The sequence below is a fragment of the Xenopus tropicalis genome, chromosome 5 (genome assembly GCF_000004195.4).
Source record: "Xenopus tropicalis strain Nigerian chromosome 5, UCB_Xtro_10.0, whole genome shotgun sequence".
Lineage (NCBI taxonomy): Eukaryota > Metazoa > Chordata > Amphibia > Anura > Pipidae > Xenopus > Xenopus tropicalis.
Window position 1 is genome coordinate 125,127,863 of NC_030681.2, and position 24,922 is coordinate 125,152,784.

A 24,922-nucleotide genomic window follows, 5' to 3' on the forward strand; every position below is an offset into this window, starting at 1 on the left:
ATCAATGAAAACAAACATTTGATTGGTTGCCATAGGTTACTGTCCATGTTCTGCAATAAATGAGCTCTCCTTGAGCCAAGACTCTTATTCCCACAGTGCCTCGCAGGTTTCCGCAATTTTTTTTCAAGACAGAAAATGTAATTCTGTCCAATATACATTATAAAAAAATTAGTTATTTGTAACTGTAATTGCTATTGGTCTGTGACTTTGAGACTCTGCGTTGATTGTTCTGACTTCTGATATAATATATTAGAAGTCAATTGATTTAACAAACCTACTGTATGCTCTCCTATACCTGAAGAAAGCAAGTCTTGGCTGGAGGAGAACTGGCTTCTGCTAAATTGCATTCACAAATAAAAAAAAAAATCACTTTCTAATGAATAATGGAAACATATATTTATATTAATATACCTTGAATAATTACAAAGCATTGTGGAAATTGGACTGTAAGTTAAAGGGAAATCCGATTTCTTCTACACACAGATGTTTCTGTAGTCGGACAGCAGCGCAGCGAATAGAAAGTGGCTTACAATTCTATTATCTTCTATTACAAACATTTTTGTTTTTTTCATTAACTGGGTGGAAGTCCCCATAAATGCAAATCCTGCTGGTTGTTAGGCAGTTGACTCCAATATCTCTTTAGCAGGGTCCATAACTTAGGATGAAAATTTTGTTTTATGTAAATATAGTGAATATAGATTCATATCTCATTTGTCCCTTTATACATTCCTGTAGTTACACACAGACATCTAAATTACAAACAGGTTTATTGTACTTGTAAATTGGAGTATTAATCTAAAAAGACACTCTCCTATAGATATTTGCTTTTCTACTGAGTGGTTGCTTCCCTGTAAATCCTTCTGGCCATGCAGGAGTTAATGGAGTCCCGAGCTCTGCTGCATCGCAGCATTTGAGGGTTTGATTTTCGAGGATGGAAAGCATTAGAGCAGCCAATCGTAAGCCAGATGGACTAGCAAATCAGGAGCTGTCTTGCATCTTGCAAGTGTGGGTACCAGACATCACCATCTGCCCTAGAAAAATCTCGGCACATGTGTGCAATGGATTCTTTTCACAGCTCTGGTGACCCCTATCAATGACACAGTCAGAAAGAGGGAGATTAATGTCTCCCCCTTCTGGGGGGAAGGTAAGTTCCTGTTCTCTAATTTATGCTTTATTACCACATTAAACGCATTTCACGAATGAATAGAAGGCTGCTTTAAAAGCATCATGGAGGGCTGCCGTAGGATGTGGGATTGTGGGATTATTTATATTACATATATTAGAATGCGTGACTGTTTAAAAAAAAAAGCTCAGTGCTAGAGATTGCTGCGTGTGGTGGAATGTGTTGGCCTTGGTACAAAGGAAGGAAGTAATGTAAGCTTGTCAATGTATTATATAACAGAATTAACCATTTCTGCACATCATATGTATGTTGCTAAAACAAGTAGCTGTATATGCATAGAGACACATATATGTAAAAGTGAGTCCCAAGCAGCAGTATACTTAGATATTAGGGCCCTAAAACCATAATGTGCACACACATGCTGACATTTGCATCAGTCAGACCCCTAGCTGGACCCGCACTGTATATGAGCCTCCAAGTACCTGCTGGGTCTGCTCTCTCTATTGTTATGCACAAACACCCACAGCTCTTAAAGTGCTGCCAGATTTAGACCATGGCTTCTGTTAAGGCAATGGACATATAGCTTTTAATATGCAGGATTTCTTTCATAATTATTGAAAATCAGTGGGCCACCTTGTGTCCCTGTTATCTGTCATGGTAAGTGGTTTGAGTGTTTTGCTGTAGAAACACAACAGAAGGCTACCTGTGCTATTGGCTTTCCTTCCTCCCTTTCTCTTAGTCTAAAACATACCATGTAGACACATGATGGAGACCTTTTATTGATGTGTTCAGCATTTGTCTCCATCTGTGTGGGTAGAGTGATGCAGTGGGATGAATGGGACCAGCCAGTGGAATGCACACTGCAAAACACATGGAGTGTTGGTCAAGATAGAAAAACCTTTAACTTTGTCACAAGAAGTGGATGAGAAGCCCTGTTCTATATTTCTACTTTATTTATACATAAAGCAAAGCATGTAGCAGGCTTTTACCTTCTATCTCTGTTTAATCCCACCTGCAGCCCTTCAGATATTCTTTAGTGTCACTTCATTTAAACACACTCACAGAATAAAGTTCTATCAGTAACTAATTATTTTCTTTTTTCACACCCCCAACTGCCAGGAAAATCTAAGGCAGCTCTAGTTTGTATCCAAAACCACACTGACCACCTGTATGTGGCTGCAGTGTGGTAGAAGTATTCAGCACTGAGGATCCGTTTGATGAGCAGCTGATATTATCTTGTGTCATATGGATTCCACTCCGCAGGTAATATATTAACATATACAAAAATTAAATAGTAGTTAATGTTAAAAAAAAACAAAAAACACCTATTCGATTTAATTTTTTTGCCCAACTTAATCCTGTCTACCTAAATCCAACCCTATTTCCATCTAATTTATCTGCAAATAGAAGCTCTTCAGGGAGAGAATTCATAGTCAATATAATCAATTTATGTGATAGTTTTATCTTTCTCTACATGAACATTTTTTTATAATTGGTGATCTATGTAAAGATAGATCTGTAAAGATATGTAGATAGTATAATCTCTATGTTCAATTACAGACACTAGCCAAGATATTTTAGCTGCAGTTTAAGATTACTAGTTGGGGACCTTGTACTACTTAGTACATCAAGCCACTGCTCCCCCCAGGTTACCCAATCTACAATACTAAGTTTAGGCATATGTTATAAGTTTTAGTGGCTTGTGCCAGGTCTCTCATATGACATTATCAATATATTGGAAGAGAGAAAAGACTATATAAACATAAGCCATGAACACAAGACATTATCATTACTGAATATATTTAATTTTCCTATTCAGCCCTCTGGACATCTGGGCTAAAGTCTGTTGCCCAATTTACTTTTATTTTAGTTTTCCATGATGCTTCAAGTCTCTCAAGACATAAAAGCCTGGCAGTAAAATAGATAGGAATGGTAAACGTGAGATTCTTGTAGTGTCTACTGTTATTTACATGACTTTTTAATTACACAGCACTAACATATCTAGCACACCCTTCTTTTAATTTGTTAGTAATGTAGCAGAAGTGGGTGATTTCTCTTCCCATATCCACAGTCTGTTTTCTCTTTCCAAAGTGAAATTATGTTTGGAACTTCTTGGCTTTCCCCCAAGGGCAATGACACATAGGGTGATTTTTGGAGTTTTGTTGCTTCCGGCTAGGTGGGTGGCAAAAAACTTTCTCCCATTTATTTTTATTGCAATTACAGATGCACATAATGTGCCTTGAAAATGTTGTAGTCAGTGCTTTTGAGTAACAATCACATGACCCACTTGTGGGTTCAGGTGATTGCCACAGAAATTCATGGGGGGACATACCATATATATTAATCAGCCTAAAAATGTCTGATTTTATGTGGAGCTCCACTTCATGTAGCTACAACAGGTGGAAGCTGTAATTGTCAATACAGGTATACAGAGAGGCAGAAGGGAGCTGATCCACTTTTCTTAGCCTGCAGAGAAAATGCGGCCGAGAGCAGCAGAGCCAATGCTCCATGTGTTCTTGCCCTTAATATACCTTTAGTAACGAAAAGTTTCCCCTCCCTCCGCAATGTTTTTATGATTTTAAAGTGCACAGAGAAGATATCCTGTCCAGACTAAAATCCAAAATAGCTCCCCAGCATTTTAAGTTCACCCAAAGAGACCCCCACAGACCCACTAAATAGTGACTTTCTATAGCCAGAATCTACAAATTGCCAGTTAAAGCCTAGGAGATATTGGCTGAGGTATCTGCCTCTCTTACCAAAATGCCATCTGGCTTACCTGTGTATGGGTCTAGAATAATCCCCTGTGCCAATCAAATTCTGAACAGGCTCATTCAGACATTTTACAGGATGACTGAAGAACAGAACAGACTGCATATGTGGTTTTCAGCCAACTGCATAATATAGGATCCAGGTAAAAATGTTATCTGAAAGACATTGCTTGTATGATTTGAAACAGGAGTCAAATCAGCAGCCAGTCTGCCCTTGTATGGTGAGTTTGCACCTTTGCAATCCTGAATCTACTAAAGGAATTAGTGAATCATTAATTTAGGTAAGGCCAAGCCTATCAGGATTATTGCTCTCTGCTGGTCTTCAGATTATATCTTTTAAAAGGTATTTGGTAATTAAACTATATGTTAATTGTTAGATTGTGATACCCAGAGTGCCGGTCTTGTCTTTTGGTATTTTATGGACTACCAACTACAGAACAAGATGTTAGTATGTAAATAAACACAACATAACATGTTTACATTTTCACAATAGAACCTTTACTTCAGTGGCCTATTCAAAGTTTCTCTAAAACGTGTTTTTGTTCTCACATGAAGTGTTTTAAGAGTTACAGGTTGGCTATTAAGATTTCACTCAATGTGGGATTTATTCAGATCCCAAACAAATTCCTGGATTTTCTGCCTGTTCACATGTAGCTATGCACATTGAAGAGTGACAATTCATTGCCGCACACACATAAATGCGTGAAGTTATTATTTACTCTTTTCTGTTTATGCAGAAGGAAGACCCACCTTGCAACAGATTCTCTGAGTTCATGCAGGTGCTCGCTGTACTGAAGTGGATTCTGACATTCCTATTTCTTGGTATGATTTTTTTCCACCCATAAAATAATTGGTTAGATGTGCACCTTGTGCCAGTCTAGGAGAAAAATTACTTGTCAGAAGTGTGGAGTTGTATAACAACAATAAAGGCAACAAGCCACAGGGCAAGTGCATTTAAATGGGTAAATTTAGTATATTATGCACAGGTTTTGTGACAGTAAGCATTGATTATAACTGACTACAGTAAACATGGTTTATAGGATATGTTTTATAGGATATGAATTGCTTTTGTATACTATGTAATGTTTCCCATTTAGCATTCCCATAGCAGAAATCGACACAAAAAAGGAGCCTTTGGCATTTTAGTTTTTACTGAACTACAAGTCCCAGAATCCCCTGACAACTGAGCTGACAAAGCCAGAAATTGCAGCTCCACAAAAGCCTTAAACAGAGCATCAAGGGTTGCCTAACTCTTGCACAAATTTGTGGTGGACATTGGAAGGGGCTCAGTACAAAGATAGCTTTGTGCTGTAAATATATGTGCCTATGCATGGTGTTAGCAGCCAGTATCACAGTATGAAATGGTCCTCTGTTCCTTATATTAGTCACTGTATAACAGAATTATTTTGGTGGGTTGTGAGAGCATAGAAGTTGCTGTCATTATTAAAGTGCCTTGCTCGTTATGCAAATATCGGCACTGGACACACAGCCATTCTGTGGCTGAAATACAATGCCTTTCCGTAGCTCCATATCCATATTTTTTATCTAAAACTCTCTGGCAGCTTATGGAAACCACATTTTCTCCAATATACTCCAATTTTTTGCATAATGAAAGAAAATAAAAACTAACCAGTTATCTAAATTGATTCAACTTTTCCAGTGGTGTAAGAGTTGTTCGCAAACATATTTGCTAATGAAAGTAGTATATGTCTTTTGTTTGTATTCTATGCACTGCTGGCTCTGACTATTAAAACAAAGTAGCAGATGCTAGCCAATCAACAGACCTGGGAAAAAGCATGCAAGGTACTGTAGTAACTGTAGTCTTGGCTGGAGGAGAGCTGGATTTGGCCAAATATCAGCAGTGCATGAAGGGACAGATACCACTTTTGTCACTTGCAAATAGTGTTAATAGCATTTTTCTCTAATATTACCATTATATAAATGCTGCTGACAGTTTACTGTATGACTGAAGGTGTGCAGCATATTACAATATAAACCAAAGATTATATAGACACTGACCTGTGACTGGCTTTTTTATCAAATTATCATGTTCTCCCTAGTTTGCCTTAAGGTGGCCATACACGTGTATGGCCTGAAATCGGGCATATCTCGATCAGCCAGGTTTGTTTTTATATCTGATCACCAAGCGAGTGGATTTTTGCATGTATGGCCACCTTTAGTTGTGAGTGGATGTCCCTGATGCTCTTTCCATAGTTTTTCATTAATTAAGTTTTTTCATTATATTTTCAGGCCCAATTTGCGTTCTTATAATCATTTGGATTTCCTGCAGCCCATTATGGCCTTTACTCGCATTGTACATGGTATGGCTAGTATCTGATCGGAAAACACCAGAGAGAGGTATGGATCAAAGCTGTGAGTTGTGTTTCACCTGATATTAAGGGATTATAGTCCAGTCCTTATTACCAGTGTCATCTCCATACGACACTGTCGAGACAATTGCAAGCTGCTCTAACTATAACACTGGCAAGTCAATCTGACTATGAAACTGGCAAATCATGTAAATCTAGCCATTACCTTTCAGCATTGATTAGAAAACACAGACCAACATGTTGGGTTGAGTGTTGTCTAAATTACAGTGCCCAATGGCGGAACGATAATTGTCTGTCTATAAGGTTTAAGAAAGCTTTAAAATAAATGTCTTTACCACCTCTTATGAGCCCCTGTACACAAACAGGAACAGGGCCAATAAATAAAACAAGGAATAGATATACTACACAAGGGCAGTCAACAGAAAAGGCCATGGCGTCTCACAGCCTATTTACAGCTATGCAGCTTTGTTGGTAAAAGGCATCCATCAGTGTAGGGGTGAGTAGAAAACACAGTACCCAGTGATGGAGCATTACTTAAAAGCTTGGTTTATGCAGAAGGAATATCAAAGTAGTTTATTAAATATAATTGAAAAAGAAAGAAAACGTTGAAGATTTTTTTCTCATGAACAGTTTTTCGAGTAATAGGCTGGAGAACTATTTATGTAAGCATCACATACAGGAAACTGTCATTTCTGGTGCAAGTGGAAAGGAGCAGAAGTAGCAAAAGAGAAAGATAATGTGAAGGTCCGGACTGGGATTCAAACAGGCCCTGGCATTTCAGTTACAGAGGCCCAAACAGCCCCCATCAGCCCAATAAATAGTGACTGTCTATGACATTTTACAGCAGCCTCTCTGGCATTTGCCAGAATCCACAGATTGCCAGTCTGGGCCTGAGCTGTACTGCTCTTCTGTTTAGTTTTTCATGTTTGTCTGAATAAAATGTTTTTCTTAGCCCTAAAATAAACCAAGTGAGAGAACGGCCTTGTGGAACATTGAATAGTTAGTTTTATTTATACCTCATTTGGGATTTTAGCCTGGTTATGCTTCTTTTCTACTTGGTTTTTAATGTTCATACAGAGGTACAGATCTTGATACAAAACACAATTCAAGCCCATTTGTGTTGCTTGTATTTACTGTTTTATAAAATTAATGAAACAGCATATTTACACTTCCAATGGGAAATTGCATGAAATAACCCTGCCCACACGATGAACAGACTGATGTAAGGGCAGTTTGCTACTATTTACAAACAGTTCCAAACGTATGTGTCTGTGTTGCTATATAAGTTAATGGCACATGCAAAATATTGTAGCAGCTACATTTGTTTCTGAAATACAGCACTGCAGGTCAAGTGTGTGGCAAAATGTCAATTTTTTGGGACTTTGTCCCATTGGATGATGTGATGATACCATAGCTAGTGGTTTCAGTGCTTCTGGTGGAGATACAGCAATTGGTCACTTTTAACTGTTCCAAAATATGTTTTTCTCTCAGGTGGAAGAAAATCTGTGTGGATGAGCAAATGGACCATATGGAAACATTTTAGAGACTATTTTCCTGTAAGGGTAGGTAAGAATTTTCAAGGCTTATTTTCAATTTCTAGGCACAGACCTAGATGTTTGAATGGATGCAATAAAATGCCATACACAAAATGCCTGTACCTGATTGCAGTTATCTATACTTGTATATTGTCTATACTTTCTGTTTTGCATGAAGAGAAAGGTACAGCATACTAAGGCAAAAGGGAGCTCTGTACCTAATACCATCCACTGACCAGGTGGGAAGTACAGGGCTCCCTTTGCACATGCTGAATTTAAGAACTGCAGACAATCAAAGAGGAAATGCCCAAAAGTGCCTCCCAAAAAGTGTTTTTTACCTCTGCTTGAGTAATAGCAATGGTCAGTGAGAAGTGCTAGAGCCAATATATCCCCAATTTACTAATCAGCCTTACATTATGCACAATTGTGTATCATTTTATTACTGTGAATTTTTTAGTGATCATATTTTATGTATTGATTAAGTGGACAAATGCCGTATTTTGGGTGCTGCGTATTTTAGCTTTTTCAAGGAATGGTTGCCAGCAAACTAAAGGCCAGCCCTGATCAAACTGATAGCTCTCAGTGCTTTCCAGCTGTTTCCATTTAGATGCCCATGTGTTTGGATGCCAGAATTTAATACAAATAATATTATTAATGTTATATAAAGAAACTCACACCCCCCCCCCCAAGCAATGGAAAAGTTGGAACAACATAATGATTATGTGGGCCAGATAATCATTTTAATATAATGTTACATAATGATCTTAATATAATAATACAGAATGAGGTCTATCTGAAAGATATGGGCCATAATATTTACCAATTGATTATAGCCCAGGTCTACAATAGGAACCCAGGTTGTGGCAGAGAACACAAAAGCAGGAAACAGCTGTATTATAATTCACTCTTTCTTACTTCATCTCTCAAACAGCCTATTTTAAACCATCGGGTTATCTTTCCAACATTCATTTCCTCTTTGTTTAAAGGTGAAAGGTTTTTGGCAGCTTTAAATATAAAGAGCAGGTGACAAGCCATTTCTGTGTCTTTCTGCAGTAACTAGAATAGTCGTTGTGCCTGTCAGAAGTCATGGCCAGTATTAGTAGAATCAGTACTGTGATATTATGTCTGTAGATCCATAGAATGGAGGAATAGTTCTTACTAAATCCTTTCCCTTTCTTCAAGCTTCACAAAACAGCAGAACTGGATCCACAGCAAAATTACATCTTAGGGTACCACCCTCATGGAATTATGAGCATTGGTGCCTTCTGTAATTTTGGCACAGACAGTACAGAATTTTCTCAATTGTTTCCTGGACTGAAAACATATCTTACCACTCTAGCTGGGAATTTTAAGGTGCCTTTTTACCGAGATTACCTACTGGCTGCAGGTCAGTAAGATTTTTCCTTTTCAATTTACAAAAGATTTAGGAATTTCTTTATTTTGGACCTGTAGAGTATTTTTTATCTCAAATTTCCTTTATTTGCACCCAGGCAGTTTGACCCATTGGCAATGCAGCTTTAAGGTACCTGCAGGCCTTGGGCAAAATTTCACTGGTGGGTCCCCACTGCCCCAAGAAATTTGTGATAGAATGACCCTCAAGCGTGTGAAATTCAATATAGTAATATGTGCTTACTGAAGTAGACATGATCCCAAGATGTGCCATTCAGGACCAACAGCCCTGGGAGCAGATAAATTACAAAATGGTGATGCCACAAGAAAAAAAAAAGGCAAAACAATTACAATAACTATACTGTAGAGCAGTTGATTTAAATGAGGGGTCTGCCATCTCTACAGATAACTTTTCTGCCAAAAGTTATCCCAGATGAAAGGTGTGCTTGTGGGCCCCCTATCCCAGAGGGCCATGGGCAAATGCCCATTTTTTTAAAAGTGCCCTGCCCATTGTTACATATTTACATAGGGTTGAAAAAAGACCAGAGTCCATCAAGTTTAACCCTTCCAAGTAAACCCAGCACACACAACCCATACCTACCAATCTATACACTCACATACATAAACTATATATATATATATATCCACTAATACTAACTGTAGAGATTAGTATCACAATAGCCTTGGATACTATGCTTGTTCAAGACCTCATCTTGTGTTAAAGGAACAGTAACACCAAAAAATGAAAGAGCTTTAAAGTAATAAAAATATAATGCACTGTTGTCCTGCACTGGTAAAACTGGTGTGTTTGCTAAAGTAACACTACTATAATTTATATAATAAGCTGCTGTGTAGCCACGGGGGCAGCCATTCCAGCTGGAAAAAAGGAGAAAAGGCACAGGTTACATAGCAGATAACAGATAAGCTCTGTAGAATACAATAGTGTTTTATCTGTTATCTGCTATGTGCCTGTGCCTTTTCTCCTTTGAATGGCTGCCTCCATGGCTACATAGCAGCTTATTTATATAAATTATAGTAGACTTTCTGAAGTAAACACACAACTTTTACCAGTGCAGGGCAGCAGCACATTATATTTTAGTTACTTTTATACACTTTCATTTTTTGATGTTACTGTTCCTTTAAGGGAGTACACCTCTTGAGACTTATGTATAAAAATTAGACTTTATATACTCTGATGTAAAATCTAAATTCTATGTTATTGAACCCTATTTATACTGTTACTGTGACAATGTTTCTATTCCAGGAATGTGTTCAGTGACCCATTCATCCATAGACTACCTCCTGTCCCACCATGGTACTGGAAATGCAGTGGTGATTGTAGTGGGTGGTTCAGCAGAGGCATTGCATTGCAACAGGCAAAGCCATATTCTTACTCTAAAGAACAGAAAGGGCTTTGTAAAAAAGGCTCTCATTCATGGGTAAGAACAGCTATAATTTTAATATCAGGAACAGAGCAACATGGCTAAGGTTTTAATTTTTCAGAATATAAATACATTTTAGACTTACTTATATAATATACATGAGTGTATTCATGTGTCTGTATATTTATATTACATGGAATAATTTACCCACTGTTGTAAAATGTAATGACATTAGAATTCAATGGCCTTTATAAAAACAATCAGCCTTTAGCCCCAAGACTTTAAATGATCATAGATCTCTTATGCGACTTCTGATGTCCTAATAGTTCAAGTTATGGGACAAAACTGATATCACTAAGCACCTAAAAAAATATATATTTTACAGGATAACCATATAATGTATAGAATGGTGAATTAAAAAATGATCTGACTGTAGATTATTTAACCATGATATAATTGATATTTGTTCTTTTGAATTTGGGAAACACGTTTCTGTTCAAATTTAGATGTCAACACTGATAATCTTAGCAGAAATTTATGGAGAATGGGAAAAGCCAAGTTTTGTCAGGGGGCTTTAGAGAGAATAGTGTTACAGGTATGGGACCTGTTATCCAGAATGCTCGGGACCTGGGGTTTTCTAGATAAGGGATGTTTCCGTAATTTGGATCTCAATAACTTAAGTCTGCTAAAAATCATTTAAGTATTGAATAAAGCCTATAGGCTTGTTTTACTCAGCTATTTTCTTTACAGCTCGTCCTTGGTTCCTGTATATTCATTTGGAGAGAACGAGGTTCTGCATCAATGCCACTTTGCAGTGGGAAGTTGGAAAAAAAGTCTTCAACAGATGTTCCAACACTGGGTTGGATTTGCTCCCTGTATCTTTTATGGGCAAGGGTTTTTCTCCAGCACTTCCAAAGGAATATTGCCCTTCCGGAAGCCCATCAATACTGTTGGTCAGTATTATATATCATTATACATACGGTAAACCTACATCTGTCACAGAGAAGAAAACTCTAAACACATATATACAAGTGACGATATAGTAAATACAGCTTCTGTACAGTACTTATTATTATAGGTATGCAGCCTGGTATACAGAATGCTCGGTACCTGGGGTATTCTGGATAACAGGTCTTTTCATAATTGGGATCTAAAAAAAATCTAAAACATTAATTAAACCCATAGGGATTGTCAGGTTTAATTATATCTTATATAGCAATTACAAGGCACTGTTTTATAATTACAGAGAAAAGGGAAATCATTTTTAAAAAATTAGAATTATTTGATTAAAATGGAGTCTACGGGAGATTGCCTTTCCATATTTTGGAACTTTCTGAATAATGGGTTTTCAATAACTGATCCCCTACCTGTATTATTCTTATTTTTTATTTTTATATGTGTACTAATAATTAATAATAATAATTATAATCATAATAATAACATGTATTTTAAGCTTCAACATATGCCACAGTGCTGTACAACAGAAGAATATATACATATAAACAGATCATCTAAAAATACTGACAGATACAGAAAGTACAGAGGGCCCTGCTCATTAGAGCTTATAGAGTAATTATGAACATTTGTGGGAGGTAAGACACCTTTCACTCATGCTTTGTAAAATAAGGCATACATTTTATTCTGCGAATGTTTGTGTTCAAGTCATTTAATTTTGTAGCTGTCCAGATTTCCATTTAAACAGGTTGCTAGGGCTGCTGAACCATAGCAGTTTGGAAATGGTGATTATTTATATACGCTACAAAAATGATAGGAGAATGGCTGAGCATATGAATGAGCATGTAAAAAAATCTAGCACAATGAAAATCAAGCTTCACAGACAATCTACTTTAATATAACTTAGTAGAAAAATTTGCATTGTTATTGCACATATACTTTATAGCAGTGCATTGCTATGCTAGTCTAAATGTTGTCTTGTTGTATAAATGTTACCTGTAGAAAGCTGAAGAATAGAACCGATTCTGTGTACTGCACTATGTTCCACAGACAATGCAGCTGGGTAAAAAGTGGTTATTATTTACTAATGAATAATTACAGAAAAGGAAAACCTGGTACAGTACACGCTTCAGTTATCTTTTTTCATTGTAGTTGGAAAGCCCATCCCTTTGCCTAGAGTACAGAAACCCTCGGAGGAGCAAATACAGAAATACCATGCTTTATATGTCGGCTCTCTACTTGAACTCTTCAATACCCACAAGGAACGTTTTGGTCTACAGAAAAGTGACTCTCTGATTCTACTTTAAAACGGACAGTTGGTTCCAGTTAATAATACAGTGATAACACATTGCAATTCTTCCTTGGATACTGAAAATGTGAATGTGACGTTAGAAGTAATTAAATTACTAAACTGGAAAGTATGAAGTGTTGTGATCAATTGAAATGGTCAATATTAAATCCTGCGTGCAGAATAGACTTATGTAAAGTCATATTCTGTTGTGGCTGAGTCTGGGACAAAACAGAATTTGCAAAAACCCCTTTTTATAGAGTGAAAATGCCTGGCTTTCAGGTGGTACAGAGAGTTGTATTTGAACCACAGTTAGGGGTCCCAGCTTAGGCAAGACAGAAGTAAAGAGTTATGGCATTTACTTTGGTGTGCTGTTATCTTGCTCTGCTATACCTGACAGCCCCCACTTTTCTTACCTACAACTGCTGCTATGCAACCAAGCAATGACTGCTTTAGGGATTTTTGAAAATACCCCTTGCTATGCTAAAAAGGAATTCACTAGATATCAGTTTAAAAAAACATAGAAATTTGCAGAATTGAAATGAACATCTCAAACATAGAATCCAAGATTATTGCTAAAACTGGATCTATTGTAACCCTGTTTACTTTTTCTTTGTACCACCAGATGTACATTAGCCATTACCCAAGGTAAGGTGTACATATATCCTACTGGACTTTGATATTTTAGAAACTGATCTAAAACCATAAAAAGAATTGCACAATTAAGCTTGAAGGCTGACAACATCACACATGGATCTTTTACACTGTTAATGGCAATATATTTACAGTTACATTGACTGTCTTCCAGTATAGTTAGTAAAACATAAAACTAGTGGTGTTTCTGAATGGATTGTTATCCATATAATCAGGGATAACATGTCTAATAAAACCATTATTCATAAAACTGTGTTTTATTGTATGGTAGGAGATTGGTACTTGAAGATTACATTGTGATCTCTCTTGCCTTTTATTACTGGAAAAGTCTGTGTAACGCACATAAAACACAGCAGCAAAACTATTCATTTGTCCTTCACATTTCTGGAATAATTAATTATGGTTAATTTAAAGACCCTGGACCAAGATGCATCTCTCCCTTTGTTGTACAACCATAACCAGCCTATCCATAAGAAACCAGATGATATGCCAAATATTTGATATCTGTATTTAAAATCATAACAAAGATGAAAATAACTCTACTGCACATTACAATATCTGCTTGGGTACTACCATATGGCCACCTTTGTAAACAAAATAAATGTCAATGTGCTGCACTTGAAAGGGTCTAATTTTAGCAACTGCAGAAGTTGATTTATCAGGATGGCATCATGGAATTTTTCCGTGGCCAGCTCCAGTCAGCGGAAACAAAGATTCCCGAAATAGCAAGCAGCTTGTATCTATGCTGTACAGTTTTCCCCACAACATCAATTTTACTTAAATTAACATTTAAAATTAATTCCTAGCCAGGACTAAAGACTGACAGATTGCTGCTTATCTAGTTAGATTTCACAATGAAGTGTAGGGATAGATTTATATTAAATAGTTGGCACCCACACAAGTTCTGTACCTCTGTGCAACTGTATATAGTATTTTTATTTATTAAGTATTTAGAAATGGTTTGGAAGATTTCTTCTACTAACCTTGTTTAGAACTAGTGGCCTTAGGTGAACTGCTGGGTAGAAATGGTTAACTGCTAGTATATACTGCCTAGACAAGTTACAGAGATGCCAGTGGTTTTGTTAAATAAATAAACTGCTTTACTGAAGGACATAACATGGTCAGTATAAATAGTGAAGTGGTTCATACACTGACTATTCTGATTTATAAACAAGACTCGCTGAACATTTATAGCCCTTAATACCCTAGGGATCCAAATGTGTTCTTTCCAAATGGACAAAAGCATAAGGCATTGATTTGGATTTACTTCTTGCACAGTATCTCTGAAAGGTGCCTTCAATATATGCTCCTATCTAGATAATTAGGTTATCATAGAAACTTAATGCAGAGAATTATAAATTCCTCATTTCCCTCAGAGCTTTTCACAGAAAGCTAGGAAATACTGCACATGCAAGTATCATGTAGCAATATGTGAATGTAGTAGTAATGGTTCTAAGTAAGGTCAACTTTAAAAACATAATGCCCACTACCAGAATAATAATGCTGAGGCTCGGTTCAAGAGTTCTTTTCTCTTTGTTCATAAACAAGTGCAATCTGATGAGGCTTTGTTTATCCATTAATGGTATAACTAGAACTGAAAGGGTTCATACAGAACTACACATTAGGTTACTGAGATCATGTAACAATGTAGCTATCACAAAAAGTGTCATTCCCTTGTTTTCTGACCTGTGCAGCACAGCTATAATCACCATTGCCCTACAGCAGGACTGAAGGCCAAAGTCTTCGACTCTTTCCAGTGCACTTGCCAAAATGTTTTTTGTTATGAGTGGCACAACTGTACCATTATATGCAATTAGCTTTACCTATGGGTAGAGGGGAAAAAGGCTTTGATGTGCTGGTAACAGAACTGAACTGTGTCTCCTACTCTTGGTGATACCATTCCCTCGCCCCTATTAATGAAGGACAATGTTCCCCAGACCTCTGTGTTTTTCTTAACCCACCAAGGGATATCCTCTAGCTTTTGTGTCCTGCCAGAATTATGCCAGGGTAAGACATTGTTTATGCATCATTTGAACATTTGTCCAACGGAATTAGCTAAAGGAGGGATATTTTTCCTAAGTAATATTTAGATTTGGGTTTTTTTTGGGGGGTCCTATCAGTTTTTGTGCTAGCTCAGCCCAGTTTTTTACAGTTAAGGGACAAAAGGGCAAATTTAGGAGAAGATAATGGGTGAAATTAAGAGCAGTGACACACTACACAATTAGTTGCCCACGATAGATCTCCTCTACCATGGGAAATTAATCTCCTGCATATGTTTCCCTTACCAGCAATAATGGGAATCTTTGGTGGCGGAACATATGCACTGCTTCAGCTTTGTGAAATAGCCCTAAGTTACCCCAGCACTTCTCATTATTTAGTATTATTTTAACCGTAAGTATTTCATAAGTTTAATCATAACCAAATAAATGTTGTATTTGTAAAATGGGCACAGAATTTGTGGTCATAAAGTGGGTGTGGCCAAAGTTTTTGTTCTTTCTGATTTTCAAATGTTGGTTGGTGTGATAATGTAATACACAGTGCCCTGTCAAGTGTTAATTCTGTTCCCAGGGATATCAAAATACAACTTTTGGCGCTGAGACTTAATACTGGTGCAACATTTGTGGCCCCCTTTAAAATAAACCGAGGGGTTCCAGGTTTTATAACAATTTACCTACATGCAGGGCCCTACAATCATTGTGTGCAGGTCCCCCTCACATTTCTCTTTATACTTAAGATAGCATTCCTATGCAGTATATTGCTAGCAGTACAACATTGGCCCAAACTGGCAATCTGTAAATCCTGGCAAATGCCAAGGGCTGCTGTAAGTTGCCATACACAATCACTATTTATTGGGCTGGCGGAGGGCTGATTGGCAGGGGTGCTGCTGCCACCGCCTCACACGGCAATGCCCCCAAAGTTACCAGGGGCAGATATTTGGCTTTGCTAGTGCAGAGAGCACAATGTACTTGCTACATGGCCCTGCCTAGACCCCCTCTGGCAATGTAAAGGTAAGCAGGGGGCGGCATCAGAGGAGCAGCCTCAGGAACACCCCTGCTGATTGGGCCTCTGTTTGCCTATATTGAATCCCAGTCCAGACCTGGTACAATATGCATAGCTGTCAACCAACCACTTCATGAGAGAGATAATAATCCAGTCCCCGTTTTTTTTTTACTGCTGAATTCTTCTTCACACTAATAGAAACACGAAATAAGGTCTCAAAGCGGCCAGCAGCTGATCATTATCTTCTCATGACATGGGGTTGGTTGACAGCGTTGAACACAGCGTGTGTGTGTGTTTATGTACACAAAGCATGTAGTGCGTATTAAGCTTTCTCACAAACACAAAAGTATTTATTTTTCAGAGGTGCAGTGCACTGAGCGCAAACCAAACAAAGCGAGTAATAAGCAGAGCCCGCGAATATTACAAACGCTCTGCATTACAATCTTCTTGACCTCTAGTAACCCTCTGTCCCGCCCACTTGGGACAAGCCGGTCCGGCCCCCTCAACGCGCCACTTTCGACAGCCAATAAGCAAAGCTTTCTCATACTTCCTCAATGACACTCGAGGACACGCGGGGAAAACCCAAAATGCAATAGAGCCTATTGGGTGGAACACACCTCTTCCAAGCTGCGCCGCGATTGGCTGAGGGGGGCGTTACTGTGCAGTACGTGTGCGCGGCGGTGTCACCGGCTCCGAGCAGTGCGTGGATCAGTCCCAGCAAACCCAGTGTCCAGGGCTCTCAGCCCTCCTCCCCCTTCGGTAGCAGCAGCAGCAGCAGCGCTATTAAAGGTTAGTAATCTATTTTATAGCACAGGGACCTTGTAGATGCTGAATGTTGCGTCTCAGGGTACCCACCCTTTAACAGCATCTGGGAATGCTGGGCGCTGTAGTCCAGCCATTGTCGTGGAACACAGGTTGTTTGTGGGATTCTATGAACAGTGGGGTCCGTCCAGCTGCCTTCGGGCTACACTACATCTCCCAGCATGCAATTGTACTTCCACCGCTGCTGGGGGCTACAGGCTGAACCTCCCTGTGTCAATTTATACACAACATGGTCTGTATTGTTTACACCCGTATCTCACAGGCGTATGATTGCACCTGTATCTCACAGGCATATGATTGTACCTGTATCCCACAGGCATATGATTGCACCTGTATCCCACAGGCATATGATTGTACCTGTATCCCACAGGCGTATGATTGCACCTGTATCCCACAGGCGTATGATTGCACCCGTATCCCACAGGCGTATGATTGCACCCGTATCCCACAGGCGTATGATTGCACCCGTATCCCACAGGCGTATGATTGCACCCGTATCCCACAGGCGTATGATTGCACCCGTATCCCACAGGCGTATGATATGATTGCACCCGTATCCCACAGGCGTATGATTGCACCCGTATCCCACAGGCGTATGATTGCACCCGTATCCCACAGGCGTATGATTGCACCCGTATCCCACAGGCGTATGATTGCACCCGTATCCCACAGGCGTATGATTGCACCCGTATCCCACAGGCGTATGATTGCACCCGTATCCCACAGGCGTATGATTGCACCCGTATCCCACAGGCGTATGATTGCACCCGTATCCCACAGGCGTATGATTGCACCCGTATCCCACAGGCGTATGATTGCACCCGTATCCCACAGGCGTATGATTGCACCCGTATCCCACAGGCGTATGATTGCACCCGTATCCCACAGGCGTATGATTGCACCCGTATCCCACAGGCGTATGATTGCACCCGTATCCCACAGGCGTATGATTGCACCCGTATCCCACAGGCGTATGATTGCACCCGTATCCCACAGGCGTATGATTGCACCCGTATCCCACAGGCGTATGATTGCACCCGTATCCCACAGGCGTATGATTGCACCCGTATCCCACAGGCGTATGATTGCACCCGTATCCCACAGGCGTATGATTGCACCCGTATCCCACAGGCGTATGATTGCACCCGTATCCCACAGGCGTATGATTGCACCCGTATCCCACAGGCGTATGATTGCACCCGTATCCCACAGGCGTATGATTGCACCCGTATCTCACAGGCGTATGATTGCACCCGTATCTCACAGGCGTATGATTGCACCCGTATCTCACAGGCGTATGATTGCACCCGTATCTCACAGGCGTATGATTGCACCCGTATCTCACAGGCGTATGATTGCACCTGTATCTCACAGGCGTATGATTGCACCTGTATCTCACAGGCATATGTTTACACCCGTATCCCACAGGCATATGCCCAGTGTTACAATTTCTGTCTATAGATATATAGTCCAGGCTTAAGTCTCAATATATATAGTCTCTGCTGGTACTGTAGTGGCTAGTAAGGTAGTCAAGGTAACCACATTTAATACATACACACAATTGCTTGTTTATGTCAGGCAAGCTGTCCTATTTCAAACAAGCTGCATGGATTCATTGTTATATGTGTAGGCATATAGAAGGATATAGGCCTGCTTCTGGTCTCATGTGATCAGTCAAGCTTATAATTGCCTTTAGTGCTCATGCAACTCAGGCTCTTTCACTATTCAGAATAAAAGGTATATAAAAATAACAGCTTCTATGTAAAATGCATGAGGTTGGTCACATGAAAACTGTATTAAAGGCGAAGGAAAGTGTAGTAAAGAGTTAATCTCAAGCTGCAGGCATACCTTCAGTTGTCTCAATAGTGCCCTTAAGTCTCCCCATACTTCACCTGTTCAGAAGGTCAGAAGCCAAACAGGAAAAAAAAAACGCAGGGTAGCGAAGATTCCCATAATGTAACGTTCCTCCCCAGACTTGGCGATTTGTGACTGTAGGCGGCGCATGCGCACACAGCAGGAGCGTCAGGTTGCCATGGCGACGCAGCGACAGAGAACTCTGTGACATGCAGACCCGGCAGGTGCGGGGAGCGGCGGAGGGTTTGTGGCAGGAGCGGGTGGGTTTGTGGCAGGAGTGTGGAGCTGGGGGGGCTTGTGGCAGGAGCGGGGATCGGAGGGGGGGCTGGCTTGTGTTTTTCAGGAATAGCCCGTACAGACATGCTGGACAAGATGGCACGCCGTTCACTGAAACAAGTATGTAGGTTCTAGTATGTGTATCTCTGTAAATCTTTCATTAGGCAAGCCAGAAATATTGCGTTTTTACACCGCAATAGTAGTACTATTTAATAGTGTGTTTAATAGATTTTGACTTTCCTTGTCCTTTAATATTATCTCCCATTTTATATAGGGCATAGATTCAGATACAGGCTGATAGAAGCTACCAAGTCAGTGCTTATTTGCTTGTGTGTAGGGCCTTCCAGGATAGAAAATTCCATTGTGCCAGGGCCAAACAATTAGATCCACCTGATTTAGCCCTAGGTTGGGCCTTCATGAGTCCCTAAACAATGTAAAATATCTTTCTACAATTAAATATAACTATTGAAACAAGGCAGGAAGGGGTTCTAAATCAATTCATGGGTGACAAATCTGATTCTGCAACATAAATTGGGTCCCCTAAAGAGATACAGAAGTGCATAATCCCTGAGGGGTTCCAAAATGTTAGGCTCCCCCAGTGATTGTCTTTACCTGTGACCCCAGGCCAGTGCTCCTGTTTGCTGAAAACTACAAAGGCCCGGGGTACTACTGTAGGAGCGCCACATTGCCATCTTCTTACTGGAATCTTTCTGTGGCCTTCTCCAGGTGCACATGTTCCGCTCTCACAGTATATATTATTACATTAATAGTTCTGCATGTTTAAATGAAGCATTTATGTTCAAGGCTGTTGAGAGGGCCAACCAGCAGTGGATGTTTCTTGGTATTCCTGTATAAGCTCAGGTCTCACTGTAGCCTGATTAATCAAATAACTGACCCACCTTCATTATATCAGTAGAGAGAAATTGTCTTGTTTTATGATCAGTAATACAATTGTTACTGACAAACTCAGAGAAGTGGGATTTATCTAGTCTTTAGCAAAATTATGGAGCTTGCATGGTTCCTTCTTTTAAATGTTTTATCTTTGAAAGAAAAATATGACTATAATTGATTATAGTAAGTTGGGTTGAAAAAAGATATACGTCCATCAAGTTCAACCATAATGCCTATATATAACCTGCCTAACTACTAGTTGATCCAGAGGAAGGCAAAAAACCCCATCTGAAGCCTCTCTAATTTGCCACAGAGGGGAAAAAATTCCTTCCTGACTCCAAGATGGCAATCGGACCAGTCCCTGGATCAACTTGTACTAAGAGCTATCCCCCATAACCCTGTATTCCCTCACTTGCTAAGAATCCATCCAGCCCCTTCTTAAAGTTATATAATGTATCAGCCAGCACGACTGATTCGGGGAGGGAATTCCAGAACCTCACAGCTCTCACTGTAAAAAATCCTTTCCGAATGTTTAAATGGAACCTCCCTTCTTCTAAACGGAGTGGGTGCCCTCGTGTCCGTTGGAAGGACCTACTGGTAAATAAAACATTAGAAAGGTTATTATATGATCCCTTTATATATTTACACATAGTTATCATGTCATCTCTTAAGCGCCTCTTCTCCAGTGTAAACAGACCCAACTTGGCCAGTCTTTCTTCATAACTGAAACTTTCCATACCCTTTACCAGCTTAGTTGCCCTTCTCTGGACCCTCTCTAACTCAGTAATGTCCCGTTTGAGCACTGGAGACCAAAACTGAACAGCATATTCTAGATGGGGCCTTACCAGCGCTCTGTAAAGGGGAAGAATAACCCCCTCCTCCCGTGAATCTATACCCCTTTTAATACAGCTCAAAACCTTGTTTGCCCTTGCAGCTGCTGCCTGGCATTGCTTGCTACAGCCAAGTTTATTATCTACAAGGACTCCAAGGTCCTTCTCCATTATGGATTTGCCTAGTGCAGTCCCATTAAGGGTACAAGTGGCTTGCATATTTTTACATCCCAGGTGCATGACCTTACATTTATCCACATTAAATCTCATCTGCCACTTAGCTGCCCAGATTGCCAATTGGTCAAGATCCTGCTGCAGGGATGTCACATCCTGGATAGAATTGACTGGTCTGCAGAGTTTTGTGTCATCTGCAAACACTGATACATTACTCATAATACCCTCCCCTAAGTCATTTATGAACAAATTAAACAAAAGTGGACCCAGTACAGAACCCTGAGGGACCCCACTGAGGACCTTATTCCAAGTAGAGAATGTACCATTAACAACCACCCTCTGTACCCGATCCTGTAGCCAGTTTTCTATCCATGTGCAAACGGCTTCACTAAGACCAATAGACCTTAGCTTAGAAAGCAGTCGTTTGTGGGGAACGGTATCAAATGCTTTCGCAAAATCCAAATAGATGATATCTACTGCATCCCCACTGTCCAGCTTCTTACTTACCTCATCATAAAAAGACTTACCTCATCATAAAAAGAATTACTGTTACTTTATTACAATGTCTGGAAAGTATTTCATTCAAATAAGTCCATCATAGCTTGCAATTCAGCAAATACCGAATCCATCACAAAAATACTAAATAATCCCAAAAAGACTAAATCTGTAACCTAATTCAACTTTGAGTAATGTGAAGTCATGTGGATTTGGTTTAGTTAAGCACCTTATCCAAATCTTAAAATCTTGTCAGGGTCTTGTTTAAAGGGGATGTAAAGGCAAAATTAATAATTGCTAAATGCATTATCTATGCCATTTGGATCAGTTTTGTAATATGCACCTTATGAAAATGAAGCACTCAAATTTAGTTTATTGAGCATCTCCCCTGCCTTGAGTTCTGTGAGCGTTTCCCCCCCTAAAGTTAACATATAGCATAGAGAATACATTTAGCAATACGTTTTTCTTAAGATTCCTCTTAATTGTTTGGTATTGTTTTTGTTAGGCAGGTGCTTCTTCTTGGACAAAGAAAGAAGAGGCAAGTTTAACCCAGCAAATAGGCTGAACCTGAAGCAGCCATATCTGGGAAATATAATAAATACAAAATAAATGAGCAACACTCAATAGTGGCTTTAGTTCCCCACTGTGTGACTGTGTGTGTTTGTGTAAGTAATAGTGGTTTACTCATTCAGTGCCCAGCTGTTACCTATGCCTTAGGGTGCTGGCACATGGGTAGATTTGTCACCTGCAGTTAAGGGCAGTGGCACATGGGGAGATTAGTCGCCCTGTGACAAATCTTTGTTGCCACGGGCGACTAATTTCCCCACAATGCCATCCCACCGGCAAGAAGGTAAATTGCCAGTGGGATGCCATATGCGTCGCTTCGTTTTCCCGGTCTCCCAAAGTTGTTTCTCAAAGATTCTTTGGGCGACTTCAGGAAAACGAAGCAACGCTTATGCCATCCCACTGGCGATTTACATTCTTGCCTGTGGGATGGCATTGCAGGGTGATAGGTCGCCCACGGCAACGAAAATTTGTTGTGGGGCAACTAATCTCCCCATGTGCCACTGCCCTAAATCTCTGCTACCATGGGTGACATGCCTTCCCACCAGCAATAAAGTGAATGGCCAGAGGGAAGGCGCATAGGTCATTCTGAAGTTGCGCGATGTTCCCTCCTGCAGCGCAAATATTATCTTGGAGACTTAATTTATCGCATTCTATTGACTTTGCTCATTTATGACAAAAATATTTTATTTGTTGCACTAACAAAAATGCAGCTGATCAGTGTCAGCTCCCAATGTTTTGAATAAAACTGTTGATTATATATATTTACATTAGGCAGTAATCGCTAAAAATGGAAGGAATGATGCATCGTTATTATATAGATGCATTTTGGCAATTTTGTTTTTCTGTTACTTGTGATTTACATATATCTTGCATAGAGGAATACTTATTGTGTGCATGGAGGTTACATTGGTTTGCCATTGCCTTCATGGGTTATCCAACCCTCTAAAGGTTCCTTTGGGAATGCGCCTGATAGTGATCTTAGGTTGTAAGGTTTGCTGAGCTGTGCATGCATATCATTACTGTGTAAATAAAGGATAATATATAAATATAATGCATACATAAAATATATTGACTATAGATATATTCATCAATGTTCTTTCACAGTTATGTCCTGTCAATTATAGGCCAGCCTTGTGAGCCATCTATAGAAGATTACTTCTAAGATTTTTTTTTTTTAATTTTTTCAGCCAATTCCCTACTTTACACTAGGCCTTTTAATGTATTTTACTCTGTACTAAGCTTTCAAGGAGAGCAGCAAAGTGCTGGCCAGAATACATTTCCCAGATGTGCTTCAGTATTTGGCTCTGCGAGTTGGATTCTCTCTAAATGACAATACATTTTCTTTCCATTGTAACTTTTTTACAGCAACACTCGGTAATGTCTCGGATGCCATATTTAACTAGGCATCCTGCATTGTGCAGTACTACAGGGTTATACCCTAGAACAGTGATCCCCAACCAGTGGCTCGTGAGCAACATGTTGCTCCTCAACCCCTTGGATGTTGCTCCCAGTGGCCTCAAAGCAAGTGCTTATTTATGAATTTATGGTTAGGAGCCATGGTTTTATTGCATAAAAACCCAGTGTAATTGCCAAACAGAGCCTTCTGTAGGCTACCAGTCAACATAGGAGCTATCAAATAGCCAATTATAGCTCTCATTGGCACCTCCAGGAACTTTTTTCATGCTTGTGTTGCTCTCCAAAACTTTTTCCATTTGAATGTGGCTTACGGGTATAAAAGGTTGGGGAACCCTGCCCTAGAACATAATGGGACTGGGCCACACAACTACAATAGTGGGTGAATGGGAGCTTGGCCTTATTCCTGATTTAGATAATGTATGAAGTGACTGAAATGACTCCATCCAGCCTACCATTGGCTTGCATGGGAAACACCTTATGATAACAGAGGGTAATTTCACATATTTTTCCCACCAACTGAAAAACTCCTTGGGTGCCACCCACTTAAGCTATATGTTGTGACCCAGAATTTGGTCCCCAGGCTGTCTACAGTTTCATATGAGCCCCTTTTGAAGGAGAACAAAAATTTAACAAACAAGTAGGTTAAAAATGCTGCACATTATGTTTTGGCTTTCTGTACCAGCCCAAGGTGATCAGTCTTTAGCAATGAAGGTCTATGCCCCCAGTAGCTCCCCATCATCTTTCTGCTGATTCACTGCACATGCTTTGTGCTGCTCTTACTTACCTTAGCTTAGGAACTGACTCACAATATTATGTATATATAGAAAATAAATGTCACAATACAAGGATAATTAGTAATTTAATTCAGATTTACATTATATGGCAGCTTAGACCAGTGCCGTTTGCATCAGAGTGTATTAATCACCACTGTAGCATCCACTCCTAGGACGTGAACCATCTTATCTGCTTGATGATTTGTGATGGCCCCTAAGCTTGGCTTCTCAACAGCTGGCCGGACCACACTGGCAGTCCTAACAATCCAAGATATTGACCCCCATGCACAATTGTGTCCTGAATTGTTACTATTATAGAGATAAACATAAAGCTTTAGGCTGGTTCAGTATATACAGCCTTTCTCCCCACATTTTTAAGGTTTACTCCATTAATAAAGCAA

General features: G+C 39.7%; 2 protein-coding genes across 3 annotated transcripts in view; both read left to right on the forward strand.

Annotated features, from left to right (window-relative positions):
* Nucleotides 1-46: 46 nt before the first annotated feature.
* awat1 (acyl-CoA wax alcohol acyltransferase 1) lies at nucleotides 47-12,902 on the forward strand. Of its 2 annotated transcripts, none has more exons than XM_012969998.3 (9): nucleotides 47-1,144; nucleotides 2,243-2,386; nucleotides 4,629-4,713; nucleotides 6,142-6,249; nucleotides 7,713-7,783; nucleotides 8,939-9,143; nucleotides 10,410-10,584; nucleotides 11,278-11,480; nucleotides 12,634-12,902. In XM_012969998.3, the coding sequence occupies exons 2-9, from the start codon at nucleotides 2,369-2,371 to the stop codon at nucleotides 12,786-12,788; spliced, it is 1,020 nt and encodes a 339-aa protein (XP_012825452.1). In that variant the 5' UTR covers nucleotides 47-1,144; nucleotides 2,243-2,368; the 3' UTR covers nucleotides 12,789-12,902.
* Nucleotides 12,903-17,117: 4,215 nt separating this feature from the next.
* acsl3 (acyl-CoA synthetase long chain family member 3) overlaps nucleotides 17,118-24,922 on the forward strand; it is a 56,583-nt gene continuing 48,778 nt past the window's right edge. Inside the window, 1 exon segment of the mRNA NM_001097210.1 lies at nucleotides 17,118-17,212. The gene's annotated coding sequence lies outside the window, so the exon portion shown is untranslated.